The following is a 24,219-nucleotide window of genomic DNA, read 5'->3' as shown; positions in this document are numbered from 1 at the left end:
CCTGGAGATAAGGTCGCCCAGAGCCCAGATCAAGGACAGAACATATCTGAAGGGAGATAGCGTTCCAGGGCTAATCTTTGCAAGGACAATGAAAGAAGGCAGACTCTGGGAACTCACTAACTTTAGATTTTCCCACACCCACTAACCCTATATAAGAGCTTGTTTGAAATGAAATGTCAGAGCAGTTTTCTTCAAGGTACTATACCTGCTGCTCTCTCAGATTGCTGGTTATGTGATTAATAAACGCTCATGAAAGATTCAACTTTGTCTCTGCTTATTGGCTTAGTGACAACAGGCAGTAACGGACCCGTTGTGTCTGGTATCACCAGGACATTCCATAGTGGGAGGTCTTTTCACTTAGAAGAATTATTTCATTACAGCATTAGTTGGATGTCATTGGTGACATCAAATCTCAACTCTTACCTCATTTGGCACCCTGACAGCCAGATCATGATAGTTTTCAATATGGATTACACAACAGCTTCCTTTTATTTTTTGTAGCAAACCTTATTTTGAGAAAAGATTTAGATTTACAGAAAAAAATTTGAAGATTAGTACAGAGTCCCCAAATACCTGGCATTCAGCTCCCTTGTTATTAACATTATATTGCCTTTTAAATTCAACATTATGTCTTTGCGATACAGCCATGTTGATATATAGATCTAATTTATTCATTCTAACTGCAGTGTATTATTCCATTAACCTGGAAGCTTTTCACGGTCTCACATGGCACAGGTTTAGTGCGAGGAATTCCATCTCCCTCTTAGTGAGGTCTATCAAATCCTGAGTTCGGCAGTGAAAATACTTACATAGTAGTAATGTTGTAAAATGTCATCTGGTTTTCAATGTTAAGAATCAATCTACAAGCAAAGTACGGCAAACCGAATCACCTTTTACAGAATAGAATGTACATGCCACAAACCTTGACAAAGCAAAAGTAAAAATTGAACTGGTGGAAGAAGGCAGCAGTGGGGAGGGGAAATTATTCATTTCCCACAGAGGAAAATCAAATGATACAATCTAAGGAAGAAACAGATATTTAAAGCTATTATTCAAAATGATAATCGTAACCAATAGAAAAACGAAAAATATGACTATAAAAAAATTTGGGAGGAGAAAGGGGCAAAGGATGGTTTACGAAGTCACCACAGCAGGGAATCAGTAGATGCTGCTAACATTAATAAAACACGTAACAGAGTGTGAGCACATTACTCACAGTTATGGAAATAACATAAAAAACGAAAACGGTAGCATAATAAAAAAAGAAAAGAGTAAGGCTGCTCCTAGGTTGGGAAGTGCGAGGACATTTAAAAGTTTTTATTTCTAACTTTTACATTGGGCTTGGGTGCGCATTTTTATCTAAACGAATTATATTTTTATATTTGAGATAAATATTAAAATAATAAATAATTAGGCAAAAAGATCTGATTCTGACATTCCCCTAGGGGCTCAGGCACTCTCAGTAACTCCCCATCGCCCGAGGGTCAAGTTTAAACTCCCGAGGCCCTCCGACGTCGAGGCGGGACTTCGGGCTTCAGGCGCCCACCTATCTCTGCTGCGGAACCCGCGCGAGAGGCGCCTCCTCCGGAAAGCCCTCTGGAGGGACAGTGCGCCCTCTGCTGGTGCCAGACGCCAGTGCGAGTGGGCTGCCGCCCTCTGCGAACCTTCGGAGAGACGACGCCCCCACCCCTCAGCCGGGGCTCCTCGCGTCACGTGATTCCAGCCCCTTCCCAGCTGGGGGTGGAACCCTGGAATGGGGGCGCCAGGGGCCTCGGTGTGAGAGCTTCTGGACGGTTTGGAGCGGAGTTCCCTGAGCGGTAGGAGGCTGTCCTTGTCAGGCCTGGGGGCCTGGCTGGGGTGTCAGGCCGAACAGGACCGATGTAGGGGGGCTGGGGCGGGGTGGGGGTGGAATTGAGCCCCTTGGTGTCCGCGTGAGGGGTGGTTTAGAGCTGGGCGGTAAGCTCGGGAGAGGACACCGGCTCTCGCCGTCCTGCCCGCGGCCCCTGGGCGAGTCACGAAACGTCCCTGTATCTCGGTTTCCTCACTCATGGCTGCCAGTGTGACATGAAATAATACGCAAAAGTGAGTAATGAATAGGTGGTAACTTAATATTATGTCCCATTTAAGCAAAAGTGTAAACCCGCAGAGATGGGAAGACCTTGAGGCCGCTGTAGTTCAGCCCCCTCGGTGGCTCTCCCGCGCCTGGGGCGCAGGCCCCGCGGGGTGTTTCCGTGGCTGGGAGCTGCCTCCGGGCCCTGTGGCCTCCAGGCCTCGAGAGCGGCAGGGCCCGGGGGCACCCGGAGGGAGGCTGCCCCACGTTCCCAACAGCCCGGCGTCCTGATGGGCCAGTGAGCAAGGCCCTCCATGATGAAGTCTCTTCTCTGTCTCCTGGCAGGGCCCACGCTCTGCTTTTGGCCCCTGTAGGTGGAAGACATGTCTCAGGAAGAGGCTGCAGGGGGCTCCAGCACACAGGACCCCGTTCCCAGCCCCCGCCGTGGCTGCGGGCTTTTCCAGGACGACATGGAGAAAGCTAGCTCCGTGTCAGGCCTGGCACCAGACCTGCCTGGGGCGAGCGCTAGGGCCCGAGTTTCGGCTGGCAGAAGGAAGAGGTTGCTCAGGGAAGAGGCCCATCGAGGTGCCAGCTGCCAGGCTGGGGGTACTCCTGGGACCAACCTGAAGGCCAAGGCCCGCTTGGTGGCCCTGGAGCTGCGAGCTGCGGGACAAAGCCAGGATTCGGTGCCTGGCCCTAAGCTCCACGTCCAGCTGCCCACAGTGCCTGCTCAGGAAAGGGCTTGGGCCTCCAAGAGGCTCCAGATTTCTCTACACAACATCTTAGATGAAAATTGGGCCAGGAATCTTTGTAGCATGCCTGTGGGTCTCCCAGAGAGAGCTTTGGTTGGCAGGGAGAAGCCAGCAGGGGTGGAGAGGGCGAGCTGCCCCAGGCCCACAGGGGTGGGAGAAGGTGGGAGGAGTTCTCCAGGGTGTGATAAGAGAAGCCCCACCCTCGGTGAAGAGGAGCCCCCCAAAAGGGAACTGCTGTCCTCACTAGGTTCAGCCCCCGTTCAGACAAGAAAGAAAAGCAGGAAGTGTAAGACCTGCTCAGAGGGTGGGGAGGGGGTTGGTGGCTTCTTGTGGCTTGGTCAGAGCCTTGGTGGGGACAACCCCCAGCGTGTGGGAGATCCCCCTCAAGGTGCTGACTTGGAGTCCTTGGGAGGCCTTTGCAGTCCTCTTTTTCCCAAGGACACTGGGTCTGGACCAGGAGATTCAGATGGAAGTTGTGCAGGGTGTGCCACAGGGACTGAGAAGTTCAGATATTTGACCGATGCAGAGGATGGGGCCCAACCAGGCAGCTCCTATGACCCTGTCGCGTTCCCACTGCCCAATGGAGGGCTGTCCCTCAGGCCAGCTGCCCAGGATCCTCCCCAGAGCCCTGCACTATGCCTGGGAGTGTCTGGAAAGGTTTCCACAGAGCAGCAGGAAGCTGAGCAGGCCATGGTGGGGGCTGGCGGTGATGATGGCCCTGCCGCCTCATGCACCGAGGAGGAGCTGGAGGTCAAGGCTTGGCCAATGTCTAGGGGGAGGCTGGGGCAAGGACTCTCTGCTCCCACTGACACCCCTGCCGGCTCCCCAGAGTCTGCAGCCAACACATCTTGCTCAGGCTCATTCATGGGGCAGAGAAGATCCAAGTGTGCTAAGTTGGGGAGGGTCTCAGTGCCCCCTGCCGAAGACCAGGGCACAGACAGAAGCTCAGACAACTTCAGCCAGGACCAGCCAGCAGCATCCTGCCCAGGAGGCTTCCCCAAACTGGTAAGTTGAGTCTGAGCGGTTGGGGTAGGAAGGGCCAGGCCAGCCTCAGCACCATGTTTGGCAGTGGAATTTAATAGAGCTAAGCTGGGTGGACTCTTAATGACTGTTATCCCTCATGCCCATGTTATACATGACTAAACTGAGGCCCACCGAGTCAGGAAACTAAAAATAAACTGCACTTGCTGACATTTTGGTAAGTCCTGGGTTCAAATCTTGCCTCTGCCCACTTAGCTGAGTGACCTTGGAATATTTTTAATCTCTCTCTTTCCTCATATGTAAAAAGAATGAGAAAATTAATTCCAATTTAATGGAGTTGCTCTGAGGATTAAACGAGATGATGGTGTAAAATAATGCACCTAGCACAGCATGTGGCACAAGGTAAATGACTTAATTTACGTTAAATTGGCTTTTGCTTTAGTGTCAACAATAGCTGTACAAGGTGGGCCTCAGTTTAGTCTGTATTTTCAGATGGGGAAACAGGCTCAGGGAAGTTCACAGACTTCTCCAAACTCACACACAGAGACGGAGTCAGTGCCTGGCATGTTCCCTGTATTGTTCTTTTACTTTTAATAATTGTCATTTTATTAATAATCATAGCTAACATGCTTATACACCAAAGGCAGAAGATGGTACTGCCTGTTTTTGGTGTATACTCTCCCATAGTTGAAATTTTTATCACACCTGTTGAGTATTTATTGTGTGCTAGGTGCTTTTGATTGAATTTTCACATGAAGCCCAAAGAGGTAAGGTAACGGGCCCCAGGTCTCCCATCTGGTGAGTGAGGGAGCCAGGATACAAACATAGAGGTCTGTCCTGAGAGCTCGCTGCACTGCCTGCTTGTGCATGTTCCCCGCTGGGGAAGATTGCCACTGGGGAACAGTACTACCATTACTGTCAGCAAAGCAGCTAGCCTGCCTGCCCTGTGCTGAGTACTGTTCTAAGCACTTTATCTTCAATATTCCTAACAACCCTATGAAGTAGATGCCATTGATATAAACCCGTTTTATTGATATGGACACTGAGACGCAGAGAGGTGAAACTACTAGTTCAAGGCCAAACAGCAAATTAGTAGAATTGGCATAGGAACCAGTGAGCTTCTTGTGTGGTTTACCACTATCTGGTGCTGTAATTACCTGAGAATGCAATTACATTGTTTTTGTGTCACTCAAAATCATTAATTTTTAATAAAAAAAACCCCTAATGTTTGTTTTATCATAGAAAATAAAGAAGAAATAAAAATCCCCATAATGCCAACATTCAGGGCTATCTCCTGGTGACATTTTGGAATATGTCCTTTTTTCCATATTTTCCCTGTGCATATATATCTTTTCTTTGCCTAGAAATGGGATCACATGTGCCAAATTTTTTATAACTTGATTTTTTGGTATTTAACTTTTTTTCACAATTTATTGTTAGCACAGAATGAGGAAATCCCTTTGAACGCCTCCCGGCCCCATTGCCTTTCTTCTGGAGAAACCACTGCTAACAGAAACCACTGTGAACTGTGCACATGTGAACGCCTACATGTTGTGCCTTCTTGTCTGTAAATAGGCTCTTACTACACTCATTGTTCTGGGGCTTGCACTTTGTTTTTCATGAGCTGTGGTATTTGAAGATTTTTCCAAGTTGGTACCTGCTGTTCTGATGAACCCCTGAATCCTGCATCATAGCAGTTACAGACATGCTTGTCACTGGCCCTGCTAGGACCACAGGTTGGGCTGGGGCTTCCTTTTCTCATTTCCTACCTCTTAGTGTGGTTCAGAGCACGAAGCCTGGAGGTCACCAGACTGGCATTGCCACTATCTGAGTGACTTTCTGGAGTATCTCCTAGGGCGGCAGTGGTGAGCATGAGGTGACGTGTGCTTGGCAGTTAGCAGGGTACCTGGTGTGAGAAAAATATTCAAAACTGTTACCTGCTGTTGACATACAGGTTTGTCCTGCTCTAAGTAATGCTGGGGTGAACATCGCTGCACACCTGGCTTCTCCCCAGTTCACTTTAGTTATTTAAGCCAGGTGCCCAGAATCGGGGTTCCTGGGCCACAGCGTTTTGAAGGGCTAGTTTGAGCTTGGTGGTGGAGCCAGGTGTCACCTGCCTTGACTGGAAGCAGCCCACGGCTGCTGCTCTCGCCTCCAGGCCCTGTCCTTGACTCTGCGGCACAGCCCGGCATCCCACAGCTTCCCAAATAACCTGTTGTCATGGCAACTGGTGCCAGCTGCAGGAGAACTGAGGCTGGGCATGACAGGGACGGGCGGGTGACTGAGGACAGGGCCGAGTGGGGCATGGGCATAGTGTCCAGCTGGTCTGAAGCCCCTTTTAGGGCTCTAGCACCTTCTCCTGGAGGCAGCCTGGCTTGTGCCAGGGGCAGACAGACAGGTTCGAGGTCAGGCTCTGATCCTTACTACGGATGAGAGATGTCTCGTCTCTAAATCTTACTTTTGTCCTCTACAAAATGGGGGAATCAGCTGGGCTCCAGAACTGCGGGGAATGTGGTGTGTGAGGTTGGTCATGTTGAAGTCCTCTGGCTTGAAATAGAGACACTTGATGGGGTGGGGGGAGGTGGGTTGAGATGCCATTATCTTTTCTGTCCTGAGCCCCACAGTGGTCAGGGAGGTCTGGAGCTGCTCTGTGGATGGCAGGGGCGTGGGGAGGGCAGCTCTGCCCGAGTCCCCTGCTCTGCCCATCACAACCAGGGAGGCACAGAACTCCTCTGGCCCCACCCAGGTCCCCAGCCTCAGGTGTCCTGTGTGTAGCTGCAAAGTGTCATGAGGGGTGTGAGAGAGGACTGTGTCTTTCCAACAGATGCACAACCTAAGAATAGCTCTTTATTGAGTTCTTATTGTAAATAAGGAACGTCACATATGTCATCATCTCATACTTTAGTCCTCACCATAGCACTAAAAGTCAGTGTTAATATCCCAGCTTTGCCAGTTAAGAAATCTGGGATTCAGAGAAGGTAAGTGAATGCTCAGGGTCACACAGCAAGTGAGTGGTGCAGCCAGGATTTGAATCCAGGCCCGTAAGACTCCAGAGTCCATGCTCTGAGCCAGGCTGCCAAAGGCCTGGCTAAGGGGCTTGGATTTATGGGATTTTATTATAATTTCTTCAACAAGTGGGAAGTGGGAGACAAGTCACCAGGGAGGAAGGAAGAGGGAGAGAGAGAAACATGAGTCGGTTGCTTCCCATGCCTCCCCGACTGGGCATCGAACCCACAACCTAGGTATGTGCTCAGACCGGGAATTGAAACTGCAGCCTTTTGGTGTGTGGGATGACACTCCAGCCAACGGAGCCACCCGGCCAGGGCACTTCTAGTTATTTTTTGCCGTGAAGTCTGCTTTATCCGATATTAATATAGCTACAAACCTGTATTTTGGTTGATAATTGCCAATTCACATATTATTTCATTTTTTCCTCAACCTTTTTGCATTGTTGTATTTTAGAAATGGGTCTTATGAATATCTTATGATTGGATTTTCTTTGTTAAAGGTCTGATAATTATTTTTATCTATCTGAAGTATTAGTCCATCTACGTTTGCTGTAATGACTGATTTATTTGAATTTCATCCTACTGTCTTGCTTTGTGCTTTGCACATACCTTGCATTTTCTGTACTCCCCCCACCTTTTACCGCCTCCTTTTAGGTTAATTTTTTCTAATTCCTTTTTATCTCTCTAGTAGGTTGGAAGTTTTCTATGCCCTGTTGCTATTCTTTTGGAGGCTATTTTAGAAATTTTAGCATGAATACCTAACTTACCAAAGTATAAAGGCTGTTGCATCTTTATCTTTCCCCTGACATGATATAAGGATCTTGGGGTGCTTTAATTCCAGGCATGAAGCTTCCCAATTTATGTGCTGCTGTTACTCAGTGAGTTGTTCCTAAGTTATTTTTTTAATTCCACAAATTGCACAGTTATCATAGTATCATAAATCAATGTTTATTTAGATTTAACAGCATATTTAACATTTCCTTTGCTCAAGATTCCTCCTTGCATCTCAGCTTTTTTATCTGGTACCATTTTTCCTTTTTTTCTGCCTCAAGTTCATTCTTTAACATTTTGTTTATTGAGAAAAATTAAATTACGAAGAAAAACAATAACTTGGTTTTCTCTATGGTATTTTTGTTTTATCTTCATTCTCAGAAGAGATTTTGTCGGGGTCCACAATTGATAGTTATTTTCTTTAAGCACATTGACAATATTCTGCTGTGTTTTGCCTTCCATATTGCCGCTGAGAAGTTAGCTATTAGTCTAACTGTCATTCCTTTGCTGGTAAAACGTCTTCTGGTGAGAGGCATTAGGAGCAGTGGTTAAGGTGTGGCCTGTGGAATCAAGACTGTGGCTTTAAAGCCTAGCGCTGTGGTTTGCTAGGTGCGTGACACTGGGCAAACTGATTAACCTCTCTGTGCTTCAGTTTCCTCTCCTGTAAAATGGGAACAGTACTGATACCAGCCCCTAGCAAAGGGTTGTGGTGATGATGAAGTAAACTAACGTGTAAAGCATGCAGAGCGGTGGTAGCACATTTTCAGTGCTGTTCAAGCGCTAGCTGTTATTTTTCTCTCTCAACACTTTTAGGATCTCCTTACCGTTGGTGTGGAGCAGTTTCACTATGGCTTGTCTAGGTGCATATTTCCTTTTACTTACCCTGTTTGAAATTCACTGAGCTTCTTGAATCTGTGAATTGTTGTCTTTGATCAATTCAGGAAAATTCTTAGCCATAGATCTTCAGATATTACCTCCGCCCCATTCTCCGTCTCCCTCTGGAACCTTAGATTAATTAGTCATTTTCACTCGTCCTTTGTGTCTCTTTGACTGTGTCTCACGGTCTGTGCTGTGAACAGTCTCAATAACTTAGGAAATCTATCTTCTAGTTCACTTGTGTCAGTTGTGTCTAATATGCTATTATACCTATGTATTGAGTTTTTAATTTTAGTTATTGTTATCATATTTTTTTCATTCCCAGAAGTTGTGCCTGGTTCCCAACCAAATCTGCGTGATCATTTTTTCTTAACCCTCACCTGAGGATATGTTTGCTGATTTTAGAGAGAGAGGAAGGGCGGGGAGAGAGAGAGAAACATGGATGTGACAAAGAAACATTGATTGGTTGCCATCTGTACATGCCCAACCGGGGATCGAACCCTCAGCCCAGGTATGTGCCCTGGCCAGGAATTAACTCCAAGACCTTTTGGTGTCTGGGACGATGCCCTAGCTGAGCCACGCCCGTCAGGGCTTCCTTGATCATTTAAAACAAAATCATTATTTTTTGCCTTTTGTTCGTATGTTCGACCCTTTTCTTTCATTAGCATGGTGCATGTATGTATTCAGTATTCCTGCCTGGTGGGTTCAGTACCTAGAGTCTTCCCCGGCCTGATTGCTCCTGCTGTTTGCAGCCTCCGGACCCTGAGACGGCCGGCCGAGAGGTTTTAAATCGTGAAGGGCTGTTCTTAATCTTTCCTGCTTTCCTTCCCAGATGTCCCGTTTTCTTCTCCCCGTCTCTTCCTCAATGTATTTTTTTGAAAGGCTGATTTAAAAAAAAGAGTGAGAAGTCTCCTCCCCAGCTCCCAGTCCCTTTCCTATTGGCAGCCTCGGTTATTAGGTTCTGGTGGATACTTTCAGAATTTTATGCAGACTCAAGCAAATACAAATTTAAAAATTCTTTTTAATGCAAGTGGTAGCACACAACACAAATTGCTCTGAACTTGTTTTTTAGTTTAAAAAAACATGTTTCTGATTATAAAAGAAATACGTGCTCATTTTGAATAATATAAATACCCAAGTGCCTGTAAGTGGAAAGCAAAAGTCCCCCTGTTATTTCATTCCCCAGAGATAACCTCTGTTATGCAACTCTAAATATGTATTTACATAAATGGGCTTATGCAACAGAGACTATTTTGTCAGCCATTCTTATTATTTTTCTCCTGATAGTACACCATGACACCTTCCTGTGTCAGCCGGCGCTTCTGCGCAGCTCAGCAGTTTAGTGCCTGGGCTTCGAGTCACACAGAACTAGGTTCTCATCCTTGCTCTGCTACTTAGTTGCTATGGCACCTTTCAGATCCTCTCTGAGCCTCAGTTTCTCCTCTGTAAAATGGGGATAGAAACAGCACATACCTCGTAGTGTTGTGCTGAGACCTTCATGAGATCACTCGTGATGTGCCTCCTCCAGGGCCAGCTACCTTCTAAACGCCTGATGAATGGCAGTTATTATGACTCACCTTTTTTTTTCGTTAATCCTCACCTGAGGCTCTTTTTTCCATTGATTTTTTTTTAGAGAGAGTAGAAGGGGGGGGAGAGAAACATCGATGTGAAAGAGACACCTGGATTGTTTGCCTCCCGCATGTGCCTTGACTGGGGCCAGGGAATCTATCCTGCAACCCTTCGGTGCGCAGGCTGATTCTCCAACCACTGAGCCACAGCAGCCAGGGCGTGACTCACCCTTTTTAATGGTCACATGGACTCCATAGTATGATGTGCCACTGTTTCTTAACCATTCCCCTTTGATGGACATTAGACTGTCCTCAGTTTTCTTGGTTGTAAATACCAACGCATTGACCACTGAACATACACCTTTCACCCGCGTGTGTCGGATCCACTCCCCGCAGCGGGTCCCTGGGTCCCCTGCCTTCTAACCTCTGCATCCTCTCTCTCTTCAAGGAGGCAGTGAAAATGCCCTGTGGGGTGAAGCATGTGTGCTACGTAGGTTTCTTTTTATTCCCCCTTTGCTCCCTCTCCCCAGGCCTGGTGGGTGGGGGGCCCTTCCCAGTAGAGGCAGTCCCAGACCCCTGGCTTGCCTCCCTCCAAGCACCCTCGTGCTCCCCACTCGCCGTGCTGCTGAATGTCAGACTTCCAGTTTCCCCCAGACCTCGAACCTGACCATTCATGATACTTTATTCGAGGATTACTTTTCCGACCCATTTGCTTTCAAAACAATTACCCATAGTTTGCAGCAAAGTAAACGAATCAAAACATACTTAAAATGGGATTAAAGCCAAAGGGAGGCAAGAAAAAGGGAAGGAGGAAGGGGAATCTTGTTACAACAACCCCACCCCCTCTACCAGTCTTGGAAAGGTACAACTGCAAGGTTCAAAGTTTATACTGAACTTCCTGGCAGCCATAGCAAAAAGGAGAGCAGGCTAGAGTCTGTAGCTCATTAGAAGGCCAAAACCCCACTCGAGCCTTGAAAGGTCCCACCTGATGAAATGGGACTCTAGTTAGGGGGGGGTGAGATGGGCCCAGTTACCTCTGAATATGTCTGGGAGTGAGAGGGGAAAATGAGAGGCTGGAGTGAAGACAGGCTCCTTTCCTGGGACACAGGCCAGCCAACCAGCCAGCATTTATTGAACCTTACTATGTGCCAGGCCTTTAGTAGGCATTGGGAATACAGTGGGGACCAAGACATGTTCCCTGTCCTCATGGAGCTTATAATGCAGGAGGGGAGAGCGGCGTAAGCCATTTCGGGTGAGGCGGGCACTCTGACATTGCTCAGTTTCGAGGTGCTCTTCTTCCCCGCAGCTGGACTCCGGGGCAGTGATCCACCTCCTGGGGGCCATCAGCCAGGGCCAGGCAGGGGAGCCTCTAAAGCTGGAGGCTCTGGAGAACATGATGGAGGTCAGCTCAGCCTCACCTGCCCAGAGACCCAGAAGGAAGGAAAGGACCAGGGCCTGGGGCCCCACTTGGTGCCAGGTACAGAACAAGTTCCTTTTTATTTTTTATTTGGTTCTTTACATAGGCAATGTCACTTAATCCTGGTGAGAGAGACACCTTCACACCTGATTCGTAGCCCATTGCAGCCCAGAGAGATGCTATGACTTGCTCATGGTCACACAGGATGCAGTGGCCAGAGGGTTAGGCCGCCGCCTGGCAGGTGGCCTGGGGGTCTTCGTGCCTTTCTCCTGTGCTCTGAACTCATGAGTGTGACTGGAGCGAGGGAGGGGCTGGCCTCAGTGCATTTGGAGAGGGAGCAGGCGCCCACCTTTGTTCCTGCCCATCCCAAGTCCCTCTGGTTGCTTCCCTCAGGAGGGACAGCGTGGGGCTCTGGTGGCCTCTCTGACCACTTCCACCATCTGGGAGTGGCTCCCTGACCCCCAGGGACCCCACTCCTCCTCCACATACTCTTTCTCTTGCAGGAGGGGCTTCCTTTTCAGGAGTCCCGCACTGAGCGGCCAAGGGTGAGTGCTTCTGCTCCTGTCACCCAGCCTCCTTCACTGGAACGTGGGTCAGAGGGAATGTGTGGCTGGGGAGAGCAGTGTCCCTGTGGGATCGGGAGGCTGGACCCAGAGACTTGGCCTCAGCTCCTCCCCCTCCCCCACAGTACGGCCCAGCGGAGGCTGACGAGGAGGAGCCCGGAGAACAGGATTGGGAAGAGGACTCAGGTAAGGGGCCATGCAGGGTGCCCTCAGCAGCCACCTGTCTTCCAGGGACTGGTGGAGACTGAAGGGGGCTCATACCCAGCATTCCCTGGAAGACAGGATATGTCTTCTCTCTCCCCCAATCAGTTTGTAGTCCTTCCCCAAGTAGCTAGGGGCTGCTGGCTCTCAGACAGATGGGGAGGCTAGGTCCCTGAGAGTGGGACCCCTCTTTTGCCTACCTAAGGCCCTCAGCATGGAGTCACTCCCTCCCCTTGCCCCGGAACATCCCCTGGGGACCCATGACCCTTTTTCCCCACAGCTCAGATTCAGCTCCAAAAGGATATTGGGGTTCGGGACACTGTGGTCCGTGTCATGCAGAAGGTGCTGTGGAGTCGGTAAGGCCTTGCTCCCCTCTCCCCTGACATCCCGATGGGCCACCACCTCCCTGGGCCATGCCACGTTCTAAGGGCTTCTCAGTGTATGACTAACCCATTTTGTAGCCTGGAGGTCACTTGCCCACACAAAGAGTGAGAAGAGAGCTGAACTTTGACCCTTGGTCTCTCTGGCTTCAAGATTATGCTTTCCCATTAAGCCCCTGCAGCTCTCAGGGTCTGCTCAGGTCCTCGTGGATGTCACCCACAGCAAATGTTTTCAGATACGGTGAGACTGTGGTGGGAGCATCTCAGAGATTTGAGCCCAGAGCTCTCATTTACTAATGTTGAGCCCAAGGCCCAGAGAGGGCAGGGCTTTGCAAAAGCCACCCAGCAAGTCAACTGCAGATTCAAGGTTACCGTCAGGGCCAAGGCTAGGGCTCTGTCCTCTGCCTTGGCTTACGCCTTACCCTCCCCCAGGCTTTCTCCCCTTTATACATTCCTCAGTTCCACTGGCCAGGGATAGAGCCCGAGCGAGGGCAGCGGTCAGATCATGTGGCCTTGGGCAAGCCACTTTCCTTCTCTGAGCCTCAGTTACCTTTCTGTAAATGGAGAATGATAAGACTTATTCCACAGAGAGCTGGGGTGAGAATAAATGGGTTCATGTAGGAAAACGCCCAGAACAGAAACTGGAGTTGGCCCAGACCCTGCTTCCCACCATGTCTCTCCCTCCTGGCTGAGGGCCTGGTTACCCTCCCACTTCAGTGCCGTGGCCCTGCCCTTGTCCCCCACAGCCTTCGGGAGCTCCCAGACCTGATGCTGAGTGAGGACGTGGTGGAAGGCATCGCTGCTGGCATCGAGTCTGCCCTCTTTGACCTGACACAAGCCACCAACTGCCGTTACAAGGCCAAGTACCGCAGCCTGCTGTTCAACCTGCGTGACCCCAGGAACCCTGTGAGCGGGACTGTGGGCTGGGCCAGCTGCCCCTCGGAGGCATAAAACCCCAGCAGGATGTTGGGGTGGGGGCTCTGAGCAGTGTGGTGCAGCCTCTGCCCCTGCCCCTGCTGCTGCCCCTGCAGGACCTGTTTCTCAAAGTGGTTCATGGAGATGTCACCCCCCACGGCCTGGTGCGGATGAACTCGATCCAGCTGGCCCCCCAAGAGCTGGCCCGCTGGCGGGACCAGGAGGAGAAAAGGGTGAGCTGTTGGGTCAGGACAGGATAGGTGACAGGAGGTGGGGGAAGGAGAAGTGGGAGGGGTGACGGGATGGAGCAGGAAGGGAGACAGCAGAGTGAGGAGGAAGGTGGTGGGGCTCGGGGAGCGCAGGCAGAGGGAAGCATGGAAACGAGGAAAGGAAAAGAGTCGGGACTCCACCAGAACAGTTAGGAAGAGGCAGAGATAAAGGGGTTAGGACTGGGGAGCTTGGCAGAGAAGTGACTCCAAAAGGGGGTGTCTTCCACTTGCTTTTCTGTGGAGCTGGGCTTGGGAGGAGGGGGCACTGGGGATGATGGAGGCGCAGGCTCTGGAGTCCATGATGGACATCCACCATCCACGGGGAATGGCCCCCCTGGGATGCCTCTGTTCCAATTCCAGCCTTCGAGGCCCCAGAAAAGGCTGGAAGTCGTCTTGGTGCCGCAGGCTGGGTGAGAGACCCCACTGCCCCCACACTTCACAGTTACGTCCACATATACCCTGTGTCCGTGGGTCTCCCCTCCCTGGGAACTGTTCAGGGGCCGGGAAGGTGTGGGCACTGAGCTGGTGCTGGGCATGTTTGTGTAGTGGCTTTTGTGGTCCAGTAAGAGAGGAAAAGACTGATCTAGGGAGTGGGGCCAGTGGGATGGGGTGGGTGCTAAGACTCCTGCCCTGGTAGACACTGATCAGAATCAATAGCTAGAATCCATTAGGTGAATCTGTCCACTGTAGGTTGAACTTCTGTCCAGGCACTGTGGGGGACCAGGGAGCAGGACCAGCTGCGTAACTGGTGGGGCCAGTGCCGAATGAGAATGTGGGGCCCTTTGTTCAACAACTATTAGGAATTTCTAATCTGTGCAGCTGCACCAGAGCCCGTGCCCATGAAGCCAGCACCACCAGGGAGGAGAGGACCTCCAGGGGTAGTTAGACGGGGAGACAGGCTTTCAGGAAACATTTTGGATAGGATGGCATTGATCAATAATAATCACAAGTAGCTTTTGCTATGAGCCAGGCTCTAGGCTAAGCACTCTACATATGCAGTTTAACATAATGCTCTTAAGTGAATTCCTGGAGAACAGATAAACTGAGGCTTAGAGCGGTAAAGCACTTGCCCAAGGCCACGCTACCCTGTAGGTCTTTTATTAATGGCCCAGCTGGCACTCCGGAGCTTGCACTCTTCCCAGGACAGAGGGTGGGGTGTTCTCAGAAGCAGAATTGACTTGCGGGTACAGGCGAAGTTCAAGAAGGCTTCCTGGAGGAGGCAGGGCTTGTGCTGGAGGGTGAATGAGTGGAACATGGAGAGGTAGGGCTGAGTGGGGAGGGCTTTCCAGGTGAGGGGAAAGGCAGAAGCAGAAGTGTGGGGGAAGGGAAAGGGCTGGCTTGAAAGAGGACCACAGGAGTGGGGCTTCAAGGGAGGACAGTGAGCATTTGGGCTCTTGGTGACTGGAGAGCCGTGAACCTAGCCGAGCTTGGACTGCCCCACCCTGCAGGGCCTGGAGATTATCGAGCAGCAACAGAAGGAGCCGTGTAGCCTCCCGACATCCAAACTGACTCACAAGGGTGAAGTTGAGATCCTGCGGGATACTGACCAGATGTTGACCCTGGAGGATCTGGTGGTAAGCGGAACCCAACCTGGAGCCCGGCAGGGCCTGTGCCAGGGATCCCACTCCTTACCTCGCCAGCTGTGTGCCTTGGGCAAACCACCTGACTATTTTGAGGCCCACAGTCTTCATTATAAAGCTGGGTATTGATCTACCGCATAGGGTCCCGGTGAGCATGGGGTGAGACAGCCGCCTGGTAGCTCCTCGGTGCTGGTCCCCCTCTTTTTGACCTAACTCCAAAGGACTTCATGTGAGTGATCCTATCCCCACAGTCCCCCCAACCACAGACCTGACTAGATACCTGGTTGGGAAGCAGGTGAGCCACTGTTCAAGGCAGTGTCTGTGCATGTGAGGAACAGGGACCTGCTCTACTCAGCAGAAGGACTTGGGTTCCAGCCAGATCGCAGGGCAGTCAGTGCGAGTATCCTCTTATCGCTGGGGATCTGCCCCATCCTCATGTCCGTCCTGCTCCTCCCTCCTGCTTGGCTCCTCCGTCTGGCACATGGCCTGATGTGGTGGCTCAACAGCCCCTCCGGTCAATGCACCCACCTGCTCAGCCCGCTGCAGCTGTCAGACCTCCCCCGTGGCTTTCGTTGGGGTTCTGTGAGTCAGATGTTCACCCCAGTCTAATCAGCTGCATGTCCAGGACGGGGAGTGCGGGGAAGGTCCCTTGAGCCATGCTCACTGGGGAGATGGCAGTGATCATGACGGACAAAAGTCCCTGTTCCTCCCAACCAGTATCCAGGCCAACAACCAGAGCTGCTGCCTGTGCAGAGGAGCCCACAGGGGTGTGGCTGCTCCCCAACCAAAACCAACCTGTATCCCCTGAATAGATTGAATCTTGAGAGAAGATCTGGAGAGAAGAGAGAGGAAGAGCAAGGGGGTGGCAGAGTAGGGGAGGGAAAATAACACACAGTAATCTTTACTCCTGGTTGAAACACCTGCTGTGTGTGCCTTCTACAAACAGTGCCTCCTTCAAATCTCACAGTGACATACGAGGTAGGAGATGCCAGTTTCCTGGAAGAAGAACCTGAAGCCACTTGCCCGGGTCACCTAGTTGGCATGGGGGCAGGTGAAACTTGAAGCCAGGCTGTCTGACTCCAGGGCCTGAGCCTTGGCACTACTTTGAAGGTGGTTTGTAGGGCAAGAGTAGAGGTCAGAAATCTTGACTTTTCCTAAAGCAATGATTATTTTGTGTTTAAAACTGTTTCTATTGTGAGGAAGAAAGGTGATTTGGCCATGGGCATCAAGAGTCTTAAAAATGTTCATTCTCCCTAATTCTGTCATTGACTTCTGAGAACTTGTCCTAAGGAAATAATAAAAAGTTTAGGGAACTACTTTCTGCACAAGGATGTCCTCAGTACCACTTGTAATAGTGAAAACCTGGGGATGACCCTGTCGTCTAGCAACCGAGGCGATGTGCGCTGCCACGCACCCCATCTGTGTAACGCCTGCAGGGACCATGTAACATGCTGTAATTCAGGGACAAGACGAGAATACAGGCACACCCTGTTTTATTGGGGTAACATTGGTAATAAAATTATATAGGTTACAAGTGTACAATTCTATGATATATCATCTGTACATTGTAGTGTGTTCACCACAATACAGTATTTTTAAGGTAGGTACGTTTTTATATACATAAGGCTACTGAACACTCAATAGGCTATGGAATAGTGTAAACATAACTTTTATATGCGCCGGGGAACCAGAAAGCTCACCTGACTCTCTGTACTGCTATATTCGCTTTGTTGTGGTGGCCTGGAACCGAACCTGCCATGTCTCTGAGGAATGCTTTACAGGTTGAACACACACACCCACTGTCCCAAAAACATGTATACACACTTTAACAGCCAATAGCTCAATTGATGTTTCTTTCTTTTCAGCCAGACTAAGCTTTGAACAAAGGAAACTCATCCTAAAATGCTACTGGAAGTTTGAAAACGCAGTTGAAGTAGAAACACTGCCTTCATAATTATTGTTTAACAGCTGATAACTCAGTTAATTTTCACTCCTTTTCAGGTTTAACTGATTTGAAATAATGAGTGAAGCCAGACTAAGCTTTGAACAAAGAAAACTTATCCACTAGATTTTTTGATGGGGATACATAAAAGATAAAGTTTACGGTACAAAACCAGCAACAGTTGATGAATTGAGGGCGCACAGATACCGAACGAAATGATTCTTGATGTCGCGATTCCACTGCTTCGCGTTATGAGCAGCGCCTGGGCCGGAATGGTCATCAGTTTGCACACAGGCGTTGACAAAAAAGAATTTATTCCTTTCTGTAGATTCTTTTAAATTTTGAAAATGAACTGTATGTCAATAAATACTGACTTTGTAATCATTCAAAGTGTGTATACATTTTTTGGGGGCCACCCTATATTTTTAATTCTCATCTGAGGATATGTATTTTAAAAAGTTGACTTTAGAGAGAGGGAGGGAGGGAGGCTGGGAAGGAGAGAGAGACAGAAAGAAAGAGACAGGAATTGGTTGCCTCCTGTACGTGCCGATCAAACTGGATATCGAACCTGCCATCTCTTTGGTGATGCTACAACTAACTGAGCCACCTGGCCAAGGCCAGGTTGGATATTTGATCTTAGCTATTTTAATAAAAGGATCCCTAAAACCTGTGTAGCAAAAAGCTATGATAAAGGAATACCCAGAATATCCACAGTTTTCTCTGAGTGATAGGACAAGGGGTGATTTTTAAAAATGTTCTGTATTTTCCAAATTTTCTTTAACAAGTTCACAGTACTTTTGTAATATAAGAACATATTATTTGGAGAAGTAAAACCACGTTTCTGAGGCTTTCTGCTCATGGAGGGCTCCTGACTTGCCCAGCTGCCTTTCCAGTCCACCCCCTCTCCTGTGCCTCCCAGGGACCCATGGTGTCCATAGACTGCAGCCCACTGGCCCTGCCTCCCACATCAAAGGAACCCCTGGAGCAGCAGGAGGAGCCCACGGAGCAGCAGGAGGACCCTATGGAGCAGCACGAGCAGCATTTCTTAGACCCCAGCTGCCACATCTGCAAGGGTGTGGGAGACAGAGAGGGCGCAGGGGGCGGGCAGGCTGGGGCTGAGTGTGAGGTTCAGCAGTAACGGATGTGTGGCCTAGGGAGAAGGTGGCAGGGTGGCGGTGCCTGTGCCCCAGGTCACCTCCAAAATCACCTGCTTTAAACCCTGGCTCTCAAGCCCTGGGCTGGCTTCAGCCTAGCCGCCTGCCCCTGTTTCAGCTCCTGCCTCTGCTGTTCGCAGACTGGAAGCCCTCCTGTGAGCTGCCAGGCTTCTCGAAAGCCAACGGGAGGGTGGAGGGCAGTGTCTTCCAGAGAGCCCCAAGCCCAGACTCTGTGTCCTCTCCAGAGATGCCCCAAATCGGGGAGAAACCTCCCACGGAGCCCCAGGACAGGTGTGGGGCTGGGGGCAGGGAGGTGGGGGAAGCCACCCGCTGGGGCAGCAGACACAGCATGGCCTTTCCTTAGGTGGCCTTGGACAAATCTTACCTCTTCTGTGGGTCTTAGTTTTCCCATCTGTGCGGTAGAACTAATCATCCTGCCTCCCGATTCCCACCTGCATAACCCCATGATTGGACCAGTGTTGTAGCACCCACAGTGGGGACCTGGGACCTTCTTGGAAAAGTAAGACGATGCTGGGGGAAGCCCTGATGACCTGTTCTGCCTGGCCCTCTCTCTCTGTTCCTCCCTCTAGGCTCCAGATGCCTGCTGGGCCCACAAAGGCCCTGCCCAGCCAGCCGCCCTGGGAGGGGGCTGTGGCCATGTTCTCCATCAAGCAGTTCCGGGTCAAGGCCCAGCTGGTCTCAGGACGCAGCTGTCAGCTCATCATGGTACCACTGCCCTATTCACCGGGGACCCCTCACACGCTGACCACCCAGCCAGTTCCACCCTCATCCACTCACTCACTCACTCAAGACCCTCTCTGTGCCTGGCCCTGGGCTAGACATGGGGACAAATGAGATGCCAGCCCCACTCCTGCAGAGACACCCACATGGGTAAAGGACTCCCTGTAACCCAAGGCAAGAAGGACCCAGGAGAGGGGTCTGTGCCTCCCTGGCCCTGAGGAGATTTTAGGAGTGATTGTTACGTGACTAATGATCAGCTGAAGTGTGGGAAGAGGGTGGGAGGTTAGAGGAGGGATGAGGGGCTCCTGAGAAGTAGGAGATTAGCCAGGACAGGGTATAGGCCTCCAAGGGCAATTAGGGCTTCCTGGGCAGCCACTTGGGGCCCTGATAGGCTGGCTGTTCATCTTCTTTGTCACAGATTGTGGCCTTCAGGTAGCTAGTGTCGAGCCTGTCTTAAGTGGGTGGGAATCTGGGGGGCTGACTGGCCATGCTACCTGCCCCCAGGCCCTGCCCGAGGTGATCCGCTCAGCAGGCTGCATCCCCCCCAACACCGTCTGGGACCTTCTGGCTAGCATCTGCCCAGCCAAGGCCAAGGTAACCATCCACCCTTGGGTACCACCTCTTCTGCTAGCACCGTACCCCAAGCCCTGTGTTCCCTCTCTCTACCTCTGGAGCAGAGGCCTGGTGTAAGATATTCAGGTCTAGTTCCCACTGTGACTGCAGGCTCACTGTGTGACCCTGGGCAAGACCCTCTGTTTCCTTCTCTGGAAAATGGGGACACACTTCCTCACAGGGGTTTAGATGAGAGCAGGGTGTTCGCAGGAGTGAAGGATGATCACTTCTTCCTATGACTGCAGGACATCTGTGTGGTCAGACTGTGCCCACAGGGAGCTCAGGACACCCAGAACTGCCGCCTGCTCTACTCCTACCTCAACAGTAAGCAGTGCCATGGCCTGGCAGCTGTGGATCATGCAAGGATGGTCCTGCTGCCCCTGCCTGCCTTCCAGCCCCTGCCTACCAGACTGCGCCCTCTTGGAGGCCCCGGTGAGTATCCTGATGCCCATACAAGACCCTGCCTCCCTTCACTTGGTGACACTGTCACCTGTTTCTCTGTGGAGGCAGGCACATCCCAGAAGGGAACTCCTGAGACAGGAAAATATAACAATAACAACGGTAGCTCATATTTGTATATTGCTTACTACATGCCAGACAGTGTTCTGAAAGCTTACTTATGCTAATTCATTTAGTCCTCAAATAACCCTAGAATGGTACTATTAGTTTCTTCATTTCACAGATGAGGAAACTGAGGTACAGTCAAACCATCCATACCCACCTTCAGTCAGGTGAACCCTTTCTCGCATTGAGAGCAAATCTTCCAAGATTTGTGGGAGTGTTCACCCTCCCAGTGACTTTCCCCAGCATCTCATGGGCCCCCATCTCACTGCTGGAAAACTCTTCTTGGGGTCTAGCCTCCAGGCCTCCTGCCACAGCCAGAATGCAGCTTCTAATGATCAGCTGAAGTGTGGGATGAGGGTGGGAGGTTAGAGGAGGGAGTGAGGGGCTGTGCATTCTCTCCTCCCAGGCCTTTGGTCTGCCCTCTTTCCCCAGGCCTGGAAGTCACGCACTCAAGCCTGCTGCTGGCTGTGCTGCTCCCCACGGCAGGGCTTCCAGACACAGCGGAGTCCAGCCCCTTGGAGAAGGTTCGCAAGACGGTCTCCTTCAACAGAAAAGTGGAGATGAGATGCTACCAGTGGAAGGACAGGAGGCAGGATGTGGCCCTGAAGGGCTCCCCTCCCTCAGGGGGTACCCTGCAGCAGAGCCAGGGCAAAGGCAGCCTGGCTCCAAGGGGAATTAGTGCTTGGCAGAAGCCCTCTAGAGGCAGGGGGAGACTGTGGGAAGAGCCTGAGACCTGGCAGAGTCCTGGGCGAGGGCAGTGGCCCACAAGACCAGGCTGGTGCCAGCCCCGACATCCCTATTCAGCAGCACCAGCTGGCCATGGCCAGCACCTCCACAGGGCATCCTGTCCCCAGCAAGCTCTGCTCCAGCATCTTGAATCCCTGGTGATTATGAGCCACCAGCTCCAAGCCTCCCTGAGATCCCCAGGCCAGGAGCTCCTTCCCCTGTCCCCTGCAGCCTGTGGAATTCTTGGCCTCTTTTGCCAGCACCCTGCAGCTCCAGAGCCCCCTGGCCCGGCCCCTGACTCCTGTTTGGGGCCCGCAGATGGAGCTGGCTCTGAGTGTCCCCTCCCCAGAGAGACCTGACCCTCATTACTCACCAGAAGAGGAGCTTTGATTCCCTCACTAGTGCTGAGTCCTGACCTGTTCCAGGGAGAGACTGGGGCAGAGGAAGGGGAGGGCCAGCTCAATCCACCTGCCCCTTTTGAGTTTCCTGTTTTGCAAACTGCTTATAGTTGATTTTTGGTTCAATAAAGATTTTGACAAAGTTGAGGCTATATGCATCTGCTTGGCTGGGCAGGAAGACCCAGGGCCTGGCCAGGTGTGGGTTGGGGTGGGTGTGTCTGGGAGTTTTTGAGCACAGATGTAGCAAAGCTAAAGTGCTGGGATGGAGGAGCAGCCTTGCCAGTTGCTTTCTGAGATCCTTAACTATCACTATGTGCGAGGTCACAGCTGTTGCCATGGTGGGTTCTGGAAGCATTCTGCAAGTATTTCGAACTAGGGGGAAGAAGAGGTAATGGGAGAGAAGGCAGGACTAGGGTGGGAGGAGAATTAGGCTTTTGAAGGGGCATAGGCACCTAGAGATTGTTAGGGAGAAATGGGAGATCAAGTTGCAATGGTTTTAAAATTTTTCAGTTACCAAGATTTTTTTCCTTTGGATAGCTGGGGTAGCGGTGGGGCTACCACCATAGTCCCTAAGTGTCTTTGTGTGTTCATCTGCCTGTGAGCATGTCTGTGCGTGTTTGTGTGTCTGTGTGTGTTTGTGTGTCTGGTGAGGAAGTCGGGAGATCCATAAAGGATGACTCCTCTCTGTATCTCTTGTCAGTTCCCGGACACTGGGACTGGAGAAAGCCAAGGGTCTGGGCATGGCAGGTGTACATTCAAGCTGGTGTTAGGGCTGGATGGTACTGCTTTGCCTGGGGCCTGGAGTGAGCTACTAATAGCAGCTACAACTGTAAAGCATATCAGTGTGGGGTGTACCTTGGGAGAACTGAGTCTGGGGACTGATCTGCAAACTAGCTGCCTTTGACTGCCTAACCCACACGGAGAAGCAGGATCTGACTTGGAGAACTTCGCCCCAAACCTTAAGGGGCGTACCCCTGCCCACCCCTTCTTGACGTCTACCTTGTACCAGCCTCTCCCTGGACCATGCTGGACTGGGAAGGATGGGGTGTGGGCTGTTGGGGGGAATCCCTCTTCTCCGCCCCATGAACTCTGCTGCTGCCCTACCCGCGGACGACAGCAGAGGGGGCCCTAGGCCTTGGGATGGAGGTCGGGGCTGGCAGGACTAGAGGCCGAGCTGGGGGTGGGGCGAGGAGTGGCCTTTTAGCCTAAGGGATTGGAGGCAGGGGCAGCGGTGGGGTGCTGGGTGGGACTGGAAGAAGGGACTGGACAGGTGAACCAGCGGAAAGGTCGGGGCCCCTTCGGAAACTTTTCTGGCTTGAGCGGCTTGTGAGCGCCACAGCTTCTGTGCTATATGCAAATGACACAAATTACTATGCAACCTACGGCTCTATTCCGAGTCTGCAATTTGGGTCATTTTCCTAACGCAGCTGAAGCGGGAGGAGCTGGAGCAGGAGATGGCCGTGCACTCCCTCCCCAGGTGCAGGGCTTCCTCCCAGGGAGACGGGGCCCTTGCTGCCTTCCCGGGGCACTCAGGAAAGAGCAAGCTCTGTAGTCTGGGCTGGGGCTTCCTTTCAGTTTTCCCCTTTGTGAAGAGGGGGTTATCGGTGGACCCCGAAATCCTGCAGCCTGCTTCGAGGCCGGAGGCTGGTGAACAAGACGTCCAGCCACCTTTTGGCGCTAGTCCACAAGCCCCTTGCCTTTCTTTTGGCAGCGGAGGCCCGGACGGTGGATTAGTCGAGCGGTTGCTAGGGGGCGAGGCCGACGGTTGCTAGGCTCGACGAGATGTTGCTAAGCAACGCTGGGCGGGGCTCACGTTGCTAGGCCGGCGTAGGAGGCGCCCGCGACTGGAAGGCCGCCGAGCTCCCCGGGGTTTCAGTGGAAGGCGCCGCGCGCCGCCGCTCTCCCCGCGCCTTTCTCCCAGCTCAGCGTCGCCAGCTGGACGCGGGCTCTGCGGTGCCTTCCGGTTCACACCCGCCGCGACCCCGTGATGCTCTGGGCTCTGCAGCGAGGAACCCTGGGTCTTTGTGCACGTGTCTTTGCGACTGCTTGTACAGTGAGGTGTGTGTGTGTGTGTGTGGGGGGGTCGCTTTTGGGTTTCCATAGAAACTTCTGTGTCATCCCATTGCTTCCCAAGGTTTGAGCGGCTGCTCGTGCAAATTTACATATATCTGCATGTCATTAACATAGAGGCGGGCCGGAACTTGTCTGGGCAACTCTCCCTGGACAGTTCGCTTTGCTGCTTAGCCTGCCTGATGGGCACGAAGGCTGCGCATGCGTGAGCGTTTTTCTTATTAATGTTCCCAGATTGGGGTTGAGTGGGTAAAATGTAATAGTGACCACCGATTCCCGGCCCTGGTCACCTTATTGAACCATTAGATTGAATCCATCCAGATACCCCTGACCAAAGACCCCCAGACCCCCAGGTGATGGTTGGAATCCCAATTCTGCCCTTTCCAGGCTGTGTGGTCTTGGGTGAGTTTAGTTTCCCTCTCTATGGCTAAGTTTCCATCCCTGTAAGAGGAATACTAATCCCTGACTCACTGGGTTATGTGAGGGTTCAGTGAGATGCGACTTTTGCATTCACTCATTGCTGCTTCTGGCACACAGTAGGCATTTAATGGTAGCTCCCTCCCTCTCTCCATAGAGCCCAGCTCCTCTCAGGACCCAACCAAAGCAAATCAACTTCCTTTGCAGCTCAAGACATGACAACTAACAACATTAGGACAGACTTTCAGATGTCAGGGCAGACTG

General features: G+C 51.4%; 1 protein-coding gene across 1 annotated transcript; it reads left to right on the top strand.

Moving 5' to 3' along the window:
• Window positions 1-1,776: 1,776 nt before the first annotated feature.
• Window positions 1,777-21,429, top strand: SPOCD1 (SPOC domain containing 1; the record flags this gene model as incomplete). Its single annotated transcript, XM_081144357.1, has 15 exons — window positions 1,777-1,817; window positions 2,396-3,807; window positions 10,455-10,496; window positions 11,313-11,483; window positions 12,112-12,172; window positions 12,468-12,543; window positions 13,314-13,473; window positions 13,599-13,715; window positions 15,200-15,325; window positions 18,193-18,346; window positions 18,568-18,718; window positions 19,018-19,153; window positions 19,673-19,762; window positions 20,026-20,212; window positions 20,777-21,429. Exons 2-15 carry the CDS (start codon window positions 2,434-2,436, stop codon window positions 21,427-21,429), a joined length of 3,498 nt encoding a protein of 1,165 aa, XP_081000483.1. The 5' UTR covers window positions 1,777-1,817; window positions 2,396-2,433.
• Between the last annotated feature and the right edge of the window lie 2,790 nt (window positions 21,430-24,219).

The sequence above is a fragment of the Miniopterus schreibersii genome (genome assembly GCF_964146895.1).
Source record: "Miniopterus schreibersii genome assembly, chromosome: 8".
NCBI classification, from domain to species: domain Eukaryota; kingdom Metazoa; phylum Chordata; class Mammalia; order Chiroptera; family Miniopteridae; genus Miniopterus; species Miniopterus schreibersii.
This window is presented reverse-complemented; position numbering and strand designations above follow the sequence as displayed.